This window comes from Rutidosis leptorrhynchoides, chromosome 3, assembly GCF_046630445.1.
Source record: "Rutidosis leptorrhynchoides isolate AG116_Rl617_1_P2 chromosome 3, CSIRO_AGI_Rlap_v1, whole genome shotgun sequence".
NCBI lineage: Eukaryota > Viridiplantae > Streptophyta > Magnoliopsida > Asterales > Asteraceae > Rutidosis > Rutidosis leptorrhynchoides.
The window spans coordinates 614,286,440-614,299,699 of NC_092335.1; the positions used below are offsets into that span (position 1 = coordinate 614,286,440).

Sequence of the window (13,260 nt, forward strand, 5' to 3'; positions counted from 1 at the left end):
AGACAAGTTTTTCGGAATAACCCTTCACTGGTGTTTGCAAAATGTTTTTGTGAGTTTTGTGGGTTTCAGATTTTAAAATTTTAGCTCAAAACTTGCGGTTTTGTGTCACCCATTTGCTAACCTTGTATTAGGAAAGCACACGTCCAATTTACTTGTCCCGTATATTACCTTTCAGTAAGCTACCGTCCGATTGTAAAGGAAAGCGATGAACAAGCAACTGTTAAGGCAATGTCTAATGACATGCAGATAATCATGGTCCAAAAACGTGTGGGATGCAATTACTATCCTTTGTAGGAGAAATAGTAAAGATCACCCTATAAATTTTTCGGTCTGGCACAAGGTCCTGTCTTCGACCATGCTATGCAACCACCGTTCTTACGGTTGACACACGATTTGGTTCGGGTGACCTAATGAATTCTGGTGAATTCTTAGGAATTTACATTCAATGATAATGAACGTATTGAAAATAGGTTTTCAGAAAACAAATCGATTTTAATTTGATCAAAATATTTTCTCGTTCAAGCTTGAGTTTAGATATCATCGAATTTCATGGGTTTGTAGTCCTCAATCTTTAAATTCAATCTCAAGGATTGAGTAATATCAGTCTTAAAAGCTGATTTTTAATTTTTAAGGAGATTATCCTTTCTGGGGATCTGATTCATTAGTCTTATCAAGCTAATTTGCATGGCGCCCTCTCCATTTTACGAGACAGATCCTCTCATGGTTAGAATAAGTCTGACCACTTGGCGACCCTGTTTGATGCTGAGATCCGTGAATTTCCAGCTGATTTTCGAGAAAACTTTTCAAGATTTTTCGTAGACTCTACAACTGGTCTGGATGACAACTTCTTGACCTAAATCAAGAAGCGCATTTCTTTTTCTGAAGACTTTACTTCATTTTAATGATGGAATTGATTCATCGTGTAGATCCATCTTTTTTCTCAAATGTATTACAATAAACTGGGTAAAATTGATTAGTTTAGTCCAAAACAAAGTACCTGCAATAATCTGTACAAAAATATGTGATATGTGATTTAAATAACTTGGTAAATTCATTCCACACTTAGCTATTTTATTTCTTTCTTTGCCTTTTTATTTTATTTTATTTCTTTCTTTGCCTTTTTATTCCCCTTTATTCCATTTTAAATGAATTCAAGCGTTTTAGGTTGTTTCTCAATTTATGTCCTTTCCGAGGTAACAATAATTTCGGTATTAATACCTAGTTTTATCGTTCATAAATATTTATAAACATGATTTTGAATTTATTTAGTTGAAAATTTTTCAAATTTTCATAAAATTTGGCAAATAAACCAAGTGTATAAATCAAATGTTTAAACCCGAAAGAATTTAACCCTTTTCCACACTTAAGATCTTGCAATGCCCTCATTTGCAAGAAATCAGTAAAAAATTAAATTCATGAGGGTGATTAGCGTAGAAAGATAATTAAAAATACCAATTTTGTCAAACAAATTGTTTGAATGATAAATGGTGCACATCATTTGTTCATTACTGCAGTTGTTATTTCACATATGTTTTGCGTCTTGTCGTTAAAATTAGTACCATTTTGCTGAACTTAATGTCAGTCTTTGAAAGTACGCTGTTTTACCCTGTTTTGTACATAAGATAAACTACAAACATATATACATATTTTTTATGTTTGGTATATCACCCCACATTCAAAAAATTTTAAAATCTAATATTAAAAAGTTAGAAAATTATATAAATGATTACAATACAAAAAAAATATATTGAAAGTATAAACATTACAAATAACTAAAAAATAAGAAATTAGGGATGATGGTGGGGGTTCCAATCGGGATTCCAAGGATATCCATAAGTGTATTGGAATGCTTGGAATGGGTCATAAGTAGGATATGGTGGTCGGGTATCGACGGTCCATGGAGGAAATATGGCCGGTGCAGTTGGAACGTAGTTTAAACCTTGGTAGGCCAACTGGCTTTGGATTTGAAATTGATGATGTTGCCATGCCTGAAACTCACGTTGCCTAGCTTGCTCATAATCATTTCGGGCCATATATTGTTGCATTTCTGTCCAGTTTTGATTTCCTCCACCTACATTACCCTGATTCTGATCTCGCTCTACTTGTGGATGAGTGCCCTCATATGGTAGTGTAGCGTTACGTCGTTTTAATAATACCTTTGCACCAGCATAAACGCGTATATCAATATGATCACGGGGTACGGGTATTGCAACTAAATTCCTCCCCTGAGTTCTATCCACACCGAGATATTCTGCAATTAAGGTAACGAATATACCACCTCCTAGAATACTGTTGTTTCTTATACCCTTTACCATTTCTGATAAATAATAAGCCACACAATAGGGAATATTCACGAAGCTTTGCGGGTCTCTAATACACATGAGATAAAATAAATTGTGTTGGTTCACTTTTTCCTTATTATTACCTCTTTGTGTAATAGAGTTAGATAGGAATCTATGTATCACCCTAAGTTCAGCCCAATCAATATCAGCATAAGAATAACTGTCCCCATGAAATTGATTATGCCTAGACATTCTACTCCATAATGCATGCATATCAAATGTTTCATCAACCCTCCTACCTCTACTTATCAATTGTTGATAATCACCAGATAGTAGTTCTTCACGCGTATATATGCATAAAGCATGAGCCATATCTAACATAGACATACGATGCATTTCACCTCCTAATAAAAACCTAATAAAACTCTTATCATCTATTTCGACTACTTGATTATTTAATTCAATTGTGCACATCAACTCAACACACCATTCTTTATATACTGGCCTACAGATTTCAAATAGTCTGACCCAGTCATTAAAAGTAGAATTACCATACCTTTGAACAAGTAATTCTCTGATTGGTTCGGCCAATCTCACAGTTTCCAATGGTGCCCAATCTATCACCCTAGACACTTCAACATTCTTAGGTTGAAGAATGTTTAAGTTCCTCTGAAACTTTGGATATTCTATCCAAAATCTATCAAAAATTAGGTTCGGGTGTAAATCTTCTTTCATTTACTCGTGTTAATTGAATGAATGGATGTGGTTGATGTTGTTTATATTGACTGATGATTTCCTGATCCTCCTCATCCTCAGTATAAGTATTATAGTTATAGGACGTGGATGAAGATTCACCATGTTCATTCTGCAAAACACATTAAACACAAAATTTGTGCATCCAAGTAATGCATTAGTGTTAGCAAAATAACAAACCAAAACAATTATAATGACATGTTTAATCAATATTAAACTTATATGTTATAATATATAAATATATATATAAATGGATAGTCAATTATTGATACACAAAAGTAATATTATTGTATTTCCTAAACTTGTGATATTTTTGCTATAAATAGCCATGAATGCAAGCATTAAACTTGCACCATTTCTCACACTTACAAAGTGTTTCTTTCTTTCTCTCCATTATAATCTTTGTTCTTACATTTCATTATTAGCATTCTTAATCAAGAATCAAACCACTAAAGGTAGTTATAAGCCTACTGAATTATAACCCGTTATCAGCACGATAATCTTAATACTAATTATGGTTGGCTCTGCCACCTAAATGATATATGGTCGGTTATACCACCTGAATAATATATGGTCGACACTGTCGCCTAATTATCATTTATGTTACTAACATTTATATTTCTATTATCTAACATTTATATGGTCGACACTGTCACCTAATTATCATTTATGTTATATAACATTTATTTATGATTGCTTACATATGGTCGACACTGTCGCCTACTTATCATTTATGTTATATTAAATTTATGTTTAATGTTTATATATTTATGAATATAAATTGACTCTAATTTATCATGTTGTTTGTTTTAATTTTTGATAATAGAAAATGTCGAATCTGGAAAAGCTTAAATTTACTCCTTTAGAATCAACTGGAAACAACTACATGCCATGGGTTATAAAAGTAAAAATGCATCTTAAATCAATGGGCATTCTTGAAACCATAAATGAAAACAACACTTGTTCTGAAAAAGAACAAGCAACGGCATGTTGCTTTATTCATCAACATATTGATGAATGCTTACAAAATAATTATGTGACTGTAGAAGATCCCCATGTTTTATGGGAAGGTCTCAAAAGTAGATTCAATAATCAAAGAGAAATTTTACTTCCAGCTGCTATGGATCAATGGAGAACATTAAGGTTCCAAGACTTTAAGAAAGTAAATGAATATAGCTCAGCTCTGTATAATACAGTCTCACAACTTAAATTCTGTGGACATGAAATAAGTGATGCAGACATGTTGGAGAAAACTTTCTCCACAATGAATGCTGCCAACATCACAGTGCAAAGAAATTTGAGAATGCTAAAGTTCAACACATATCCTGAACTTAATTCATATCTCTTGGTTGCAGAGCAAAATGATGAGCTATTAATGAAAAATCAGCAATCCCGTCCTACTGGTACACTTGCAATCCCTGAAGCAAATACTGCAAATAATTATAAACAGGGACAAGGACGCGGGCAAGGTCGTGGTTATAATAACCATCGCCATCATCATGCCAAAAGCCATAACTATGGTAGAAACCATCCTTATGGTAATGGGAATGGGCGTGGACGTGGCCGTGGCCGTGGTGGTCAAAGAAATAATAATCCACGAAAATATAAATATCAACCACAAAACAAGCCCACTAAACAAGATGTTGAAGAAAATTCTTCTAAAAATTCTGAAGAATCTTGTTACAGATGTGGTAGAATGGGCCACTGGGCTAATACTTGCCGAACATCTAAACATCTTGTTAAGATGTATCAGGATTCGCTGAAAGGTAAAGAAAAGGAAGTAAATTTTGTGGATAATATTGATCCAACAGTCACTGAGCAACCATCTGATTTATATGAAGATTTCTTGAATTAAATTAATATGTTTCTTTTATAAATAAAACGATTTAACCTTTGTCATCATGTTTTCTCAAATGTTTCAGTTCTATATGTTTTATCAAATGTTCCAGTTCTATGTTTGATGTTTCAATTCTATGTATGTCAAATGTTTCAGTTTTATCTATTTGTGTGTAATAAACATTTTGTGTAACATTTATATACTTACTGTTTGTTTCTTATATATGAAGTTTAATATGAATTCTGCTGGAACACAACATCAATCAAGTAGTGGAGATCTCTGTATAGCAGATAGTGGTACTACACACACTATACTTAAATCTGAAAAATATTTCATTGATTTGAAACCAACGGAAGGAACTATACATACAATATCAGGTGCTGCTAACTTGATAGAAGGGATAGGAAAGGCAAAATTCATATTACCAAACGGTACAACATTTTTAATTAATAATGCCTTATTCTCTCCTAAGTCAAGCAGAAATTTATTGAGTTTTTCTGACATATACCTTAATGGATATGATTATCAGTCAGTAACGGCAGAAAATGAGAAATATTTAAGTATCACTAACAAGAATCACGTGATTGAAAAACTGCCAAGACTTAATTCTGGATTACATTATACACATATAAATGTACCAGAAGCACATATGGTGATTAAAGAAAAGTATATTGATCCCGGTGTATTTAATTTATGGCATAACAGATTGGGCCATCCAGGATCAACAATGATGAAAAGAATTATTGAATGTACACATGGACATCCACTGAAGGATAGAAAAATCCTTCATGATACAATGGTTCCATGTATATCTTGCTCTCTTGGAAAATTGATAACTAGACCCTCACCACTTAAGGTTGAGAAAGAATCACCAATGTTTCTTGAAAGAATTCAAGGTAATATTTGTGGACCAATTCATCCACCATGTGGACCATTTAGATATTTCATGGTCCTAATAGACGCATCTAGTAGATGGTCTCATGTTTGTCTGTTATCAAGCCGTAATGTGGCATTTGCAAAATTTCTTGCCGAAATTATTAAATTGAGAGCACATTTTCCTGATTACATCATTAAAAAGGTGAGACTTGATAATGCTGGTGAGTTTACATCTCAAGCATTTAATGACTATTGCATGTCTATAGGAATTGTTGTTGAACATTCTGTTGCTCATGTGCATACACAAAATGGTTTAGCCGAGTCACTGATTAAACGTTTACAGTTAATCGCTAGACCATTGATAATGAGAACAAAACTCCCTGTATCTATATGGGGTCATGCAATTTTACATGCTGCTGCATTGATTCGCATCAGACCAAGTGCAAGTCATAAATATTCCCCCCTACAACTTGCTTTTGGTCAAGAGCCAAATATTTCCCACCTTAGAACATTTGGTTGTGCAGTATATGTTTCAATTGCGCCACCACAACGTACAAAAATGGGTCCTCAAAGGAGGTTGGGAATATATGTTGGATATGAAACATCTTCAATCATAAGGTATATTGAACCTATGACAGGTGATGTTTTTACAGCACGTTTTGCTGATTGTCATTTTAATGAAACATTGTTTCCTAGATTAGGGGGAGAAATAAAAAATAAAGAAAATGATGTTTCATGGTGTGAACCTCAATTAAAGTATCTTGATCCTAGCACAAAAGAATGCGAGATAGAAGTTCAAAAGATAATGCATATACAAGAACTTGCAAATCAATTTCCTGATGCATTCACAGATACAAAAAGAGTGACTAAATCATATATACCAGCAGTTAATACTCCAGCTCGAGTTGAGATTCCAAATCGGAAAACTGATAATGTAGTCACTCAAGAATCTATGCCACGTCTGAAACGTGGGAGACCAGTTGGTTCCAAAGATAAAAATCCTCGAAAAAGAAAATCAGCTGATAATAAGGTAAAAGAAAGTGTTCAAAAAGAACCACAAATCAGTACTCCTACTGCAGAGGAGATTGATGATGTCAATACAGAAATTGCAATCAATTATGCACATTCAAAAATATTATGGAACCGAAATGAAATGAAAAATCTTGATGAGAAATTTTCATTTAATGTTGCATATGACATCATGAATAATGATGATGATCCAGAACCAACATCTATGGTTGAATGTCAAAATAGACATGATTGGGCTCAATGGAAAGAAGCAATACGAGCTGAATTAGAATCACTCAATAAAAGAAAAGTTTTCGGATCCATCATTCTCACTCCTAAAGATGTGAAACCTGTAGGATACAGATGGATTTTTGTCCGAAAAAGAAATGAGAAAAATGAAGTTACAAGGTATAAAGCTAGACTTGTAGCTCAAGGTTTTTCTCAAAGACCGGGAATTGATTATGAAGAAACTTATTCCCCAGTTATGGATGCAATTACTTTTAGATACTTAATCAGCCTGGCAGTTTCTAAAAATTTAGAAATGCATCTCATGGATGTTGTGACTGCTTATCTATATGGATCACTTGATAGTGATATATATATATGAAGATACCTGAAGGATTTAAGGTACCAGAAGCATCAAATGCAAAACCCAAAGAAATGTATTCGATTAAATTACAAAGATCTTTATATGGGTTAAAACAATCGGGACGTATGTGGTATAACCGATTAAGTGATTACTTGATAAGCAAAGGGTATACAAATAACCTTACTTGTCCTTGTGTTTTCATTAAGAAAACAACATCCGGATATGTGATCATAGCTGTTTATGTTGATGATTTTAACATCATAGGTACAAATAAAGAGATCCATGAAGCCATTCAACTTCTAAAGAAAGAATTTGAAATGAAAGATCTCGGAAAAACCAAGTATTGCCTTGGTTTACAAATTGAGCATATGCCTAATGGTTTACTTGTACATCAAACAACATATACTGAAAAGATTTTGAAACGTTTCAATATGGACAAGGCAAAACCATTAAGTACTCCTATGGTTGTTAGATCACTCAATGTTGAAACTGATCCATTTCGTCCATGTGAAGATCATGAAGATATTCTTGGACCAGAAGTACCATATCTTAGTGCAATTGGAGCTCTTATGTATCTTACAAATTGTACAAGACCTGACATTTCTTTTGCAGTTAATTTGTTGGCAAGGTTCAGCTCTGCTCCTACCAAAAGACACTGGAATGGGATCAAACACATATTTCGATACCTTCGAGGAAGTACTGATTTAGGATTATTTTATTCTAACGAATCAAAACAAGATTTGGTTGGTTATGCTGATGCAGGTTATTTATCTGATCCACATAAAGCTAAATCTCAAACTGGATATGTATTTCTAAATGGAGGTACTGCAATATCATGGCGTTCTCAAAAACAAACACTTGTTGCTACATCATCAAATCATGCCGAAGTGATTGCATTACATGAAGCTACTCGGGAATGTTTTTGGTTGAGATCAATGACACAAATCATTACTGATTCTTGTGGACTAGAACGCGATAAAAGTCCAACAATTATCTATGAAGATAATGCAGCTTGCATAGCACAGATGAAAGAAGGGTATATTAAAAGTGACCGAACCAAACACATACCTCCTAGATTCTTCTCATACACTCAAAATCTCATTAAGGACAACGAGATTGAAATGAGATATGTTCAATCCAGCAAAAACTCTGCTGATCTTTTCACGAAAGCACTTCCAACTGCTATTTTCAGAACACACGTTCATAACATTGGTATGAGACATGTTCAAAAGATGTAACAACTGAAGCGATGTCTACTTGAGGGGGAGTCAACTCCATGCTGCACTCTTTTTCCCTTAGCTAAAGTTTTTTTCCCACTGGGTTTTCTTTAGCAAGGTTTTTAACGAGGCAGTAACTTACAGTTGATCTTCAACAAACAAAATTGCTATCCAAGGGGGAATGTTATAATATATAAATATATATATAAATGGATAGTCAATTATTGATACACAAAAGTAATATTATTGTATTTCCTAAACTTGTGATATTTTTGCTATAAATAGCCATGAATGCAAGCATTAAACTTGCACCATTTCTCACACTTACAAAGTGTTTCTTTCTTTCTCTCCATTATCATCTTTGTTCTTACATTTCATTATTAGCATTCTTAATCAAAAATCAAACCACTAAAGGTAGTTATAAGCCTACTGAATTATAACATTATACACATTTTCATAATTTTAACATCTACACTTTTTCAAAACAAATGGTTATGAAAATGTATACAATATTCATTACAATTCATCTTCTAAAACATGTTAAAATAATCATTCTAAGTATTTAAACGAGTCCCGATTGGCATATATATCCAAATTAACTAATTCATATAATTTTGACTTAAAAAGTCAACAATTTCAAGCAATTAACATGTTTATGAAAATGTATACAATATTCATTACAATTCCTTTTGTAAGTAATGAAATTTAAAAAACTATTAAACACTTTCTAAGCATTTGAATACGTGTTAGCAGTGGCGATTTCAGGATTAAAACTCAATGGGGTCCCGAAATTTTTTTCAGTACTAATTATATTAAAATGCTATTTTAGCGATAGTTTATTTTAAAAAAGTTTTAAATTCGAAAAATATATGGGGTCCGAGTAGTATAATTTAGTGGTTTCTATACAATTTAAAAGGAAAACTATAGATTTGAAAAATATATGGGGTGATACATGTAAATTTAGTGGTGTCCTATACAATGTATGAGATATTTTTACTAAAAAATTTCAAACTAGCGGTGTCACGTGACCCCACGGGTCTCTACTTAGATTCGGCTCTGCATGTTAGGCGAGTTTTGGTACGTTTGATCCACGTTTCATTACATTTTTAGCTACCTTATAAATTATAATTCAGCAATTTGACCTACCATCAAAGCAATACAGCCCATAATAGACCCGTAATTGGCATATATTAGATATAGTTGACACTTTGAATTATCAAACACGTATAAGAGAAAAATATACTAACTTTCACAGATTTTTTAGCATGTGATTCAGATTCATCACCAGATTCTGATACGTTGTTCTTCTCAGAAGATGTTTGTTCTGAAGTCTTGATCTTTTTTTTCTTTGTTCGATCAGCTTCTTGCGCAGGCCTTTTAAGTTTCTTGAGTTCTTCAGTTTTTTTAAGTTTTGCTTTTGGGACCAATTTCTTTTTCGGTTTTACTTGAGAATCTAATTTATCACTTCCAAAATCAACGCCAGTCTTGTTTGGAGCCTCATTTTCAGAATTTAAAATCTGTAGATGAAGTAAAAACGTAAGTACGCCTTAGTGACAAACAAACTTTCCAAAACAACAAAACAAACGACATCAAATAGGTCATCTTACCTCGTCTAATTGCTTACTTATTAGTTTTTTAAACGAATCAAGAGAAAACTTATCGAGTTTAAGTTCTTCCTCCACAATTCGACGGACACTCGCCATTGTAAGTTCCCTGAAAAAATAAATAGTATTTCAAAGATAATATAATATTTCTTGTTTGAAAATGAATTAAAATGTCAATTATTTGAGCTACACTTTAGGGCAAATTTTAACACATGACCCATTTTCTTTTCAAGTAAGTTTGACCAATCAAATAAAGTATAACCTCATCAGTCCGTTCATAAGTAAAAATGGGTTGCTTCAATAACTAAGTTACGTACTCAGATTTCGATCTAAAATAAGTTGCTTTGTTCCAAAGGGCGTCCTTTATCATGACCTCGGTAGGTATTTTGTCCACTGCAGCCCCTGAATTTTCAGACTTTACAGATTTGGCTATTTCATTTTCTGACAAAAGTTCCATTTGAGATGAGTTTTCAACTTTTGCAACGTCTTCTGTTACCGGTTGCTCTTTAAGTTGCTCATCCTCTTCAACTTTGACTTCTTTTGACTTTTTTTGTTCTGAACCCTTGGAGACATTGTCATCATCTTCGGTACCACTCAAGTACTAGCAAGGCATTGAGAATAATATACAAATGAGGTGTCAAACGCTACATTTAATGAATTAAAAAGCTTTTTAAACTTTACCAATCTTAGATAAATTTATAACTGAGTCATCATAATCATAACCCTAACAAAAAGTACTTTTATATGCATCAACAAGAAAAGGTACCTTCTCCAACAATTGTTTAACATATTTCTTATGTACATCCAATGCATATGTATCTAAACCCAAGTCTTGCTCCAGTAATCTTCTAACTCCCACAAAAGATACTGACCTGCTTAATGAAAACAGAACGTAAATATCAAATATATTTCATGGTTATCACAGCTGAAAATTTTATAAAAGACAAATGAGAAACTATAAAGCAAAGGCACACATGCACAAACAATTTCATAAGTGTGTTATTTGACAATTACATAGCTCGATTGTAAGACTTAAAAGTATTTTAGGATTTTAAAAGAACTATATCATCCAGAAAAATTTAGTTGACATCATAAACAATATTTGAAACAAATGGCATACTTTTGAAACAAATGGCCACAGTGATACAAGTTAAGTAATTACGGGTGATGTCCATCTATAGTAACCCTAAATACAAGTTGAAGGACTGGTGACCCATATGATACACTCGACCAACTTGCGCTATATCCTTTTTGAGTTTTTTTTTTTTTTTTTTAACAATCCCATTCCTATTTAAAGAGAACGAAATTTTTAACTTTATTTAGCATACATTTATAAACGTGTATAGGTCACATAGTTAAGTAAATTTCAACATAATAGTGACGATGAATGTAAATATAAGTAAACACAGTTGCAACTACAATGAAAAAAATACAGAGATGGTGTTTAGTTTATGTAGAGAAGCTGTGTACGGTCTGATAACAAAGCGGAACGTGGATGTGTATTATTACTTTCTTTTAAGGCCAATGGCCCTTTGGTTGTATCATTACTTAAAAAGATTGTTTGGTAGCGAATTGGATATGGGTATCAATCCAACAATTACCTTACCATGGAATATGAAAGCACCGACCTTTAGTCTTTACCTTTTAATATCACTTGTACAAAAACAAATGAGTAATCCCAATTTTTCTGATTGTCTAGAATAAAAAATCCACAAAAGAATATTGTTACAGTGTGTTTGGTGATGTGGCTTGAAGAAGCACAAACAGCAGCAAGAAAACATTCACGAAACAGCTGGCAAAACTTATCTTTTTAACCAAGGAATCGAAACTTAAACCCATTTTAGAGAACCCTAAACCTACCAACCAAACATACCCCATCCCCAATTAAGTATAACACTCATTTCTCGACTAGTAAACACATCGTTGATTATATAATATATATCACTATAATTATGATTAGATTTTCAGTTCATTATCTAATTGGGCAAGGAATTCATCCTATCCATGTGAATATAGACGCCTAATATGAGTATATGTACCACTAAACCCTAAATAGCATACTAATGGTTGCAACAGCACAAAAATAGATCATGATGCAAGCAGACAATACAAGAAAACTGAAATACCTAAACAATAAACAACATATAAATATAAATATTTCAAATTAAAAGAAAAAAAGTACTCTGCTTGGTCTCTGAAATGTTGACTGCGAGCGCGCATAGCTTGTTGAATCTGAGACTCGATACTCGTTTGATCCTCCTTCATTTTACTTACCTTCTAATTAATCACTCCGTAGTAGTTAAGGAAGAAGAAGAAGCAGAAGAAGAAGAAGAAGAAGAAACCCTAGCAGTAGTAGTACTAGTGAGCTTTCGTTCGCTAAAGCCCTAGATTTGACTAGACCTGCTCAAAAATCAAAGTGCCCTCCAATAAGCCTCTCTACAAATTACACACAGGCTTTCATTTCAAATGCCTTTTTATGATTTACTATTTATTTATTAGGTTTAGTTTTAGTTTGTAAAATTATTTCGTGTCTAAATATCACGACCCTACTTTTTTCGTTATCTTTTACTGTTTATTATTTAACGTTCATTAATTGTTATTCGTGCCACGTTATTTATGACTTATATTATTATTTTAGTAATAATATATTATTTATTATGTGTTATATGGATATTTGTATTCGTATTTAAAATTGTACGTTTCTACGTGTCGTGGATTTTTATCCGGCGAATCATTTCGGTTTTTAAACCAACGGTTAGACTTTTGATATTTTTGAATCCAAATTATTTTAATTATGATATTTTTATATCATATGAGTATATAAAGTATTTATATATTTTATTTTTCGCGAGCGCGTGATTTCTCCAAAAATTTAATCGCGTAACAGCGTTTTCGCTTTTCGGGCTCCGTTCGGGCTTTCGGGCCACACGCTATTGAACATTACATCAAAATGGACTAAAGGAAGCCCACCCTCTCTCTTGGATCGGCCGAAATCCCTATGGGGGGTAGGTTTTGTCATTTTGTTAATTTAATTACCCTTACACACATTCTTTTCACTACTTACATTATAAACCTAAACCTAATTTCTCTCCTC

General features: G+C 32.9%; 1 protein-coding gene across 2 annotated transcripts; it reads right to left on the reverse strand.

Annotated features, from left to right (window-relative positions):
• Nucleotides 1–4,417: 4,417 nt before the first annotated feature.
• Nucleotides 4,418–12,609, reverse strand: LOC139902950 (uncharacterized). 2 transcript variants are annotated; one of them, XM_071885672.1, is made up of 6 exons: nucleotides 12,349–12,609; nucleotides 10,933–11,038; nucleotides 10,484–10,767; nucleotides 10,170–10,275; nucleotides 9,810–10,079; nucleotides 4,418–4,453 (listed from the first exon to the last, which is right to left on the reverse strand). In XM_071885672.1, the coding sequence occupies exons 1-6, from the start codon at nucleotides 12,429–12,431 to the stop codon at nucleotides 4,433–4,435; spliced, it is 870 nt and encodes a 289-aa protein (XP_071741773.1). In that variant the 5' UTR covers nucleotides 12,432–12,609; the 3' UTR covers nucleotides 4,418–4,432. The 2 variants fall into 2 exon arrangements, with proteins under 2 accessions (XP_071741773.1, XP_071741772.1); XM_071885671.1 differs by lacking the exon at nucleotides 4,418–4,453 and having other exon boundaries at nucleotides 9,444–10,079.
• Between the last annotated feature and the right edge of the window lie 651 nt (nucleotides 12,610–13,260).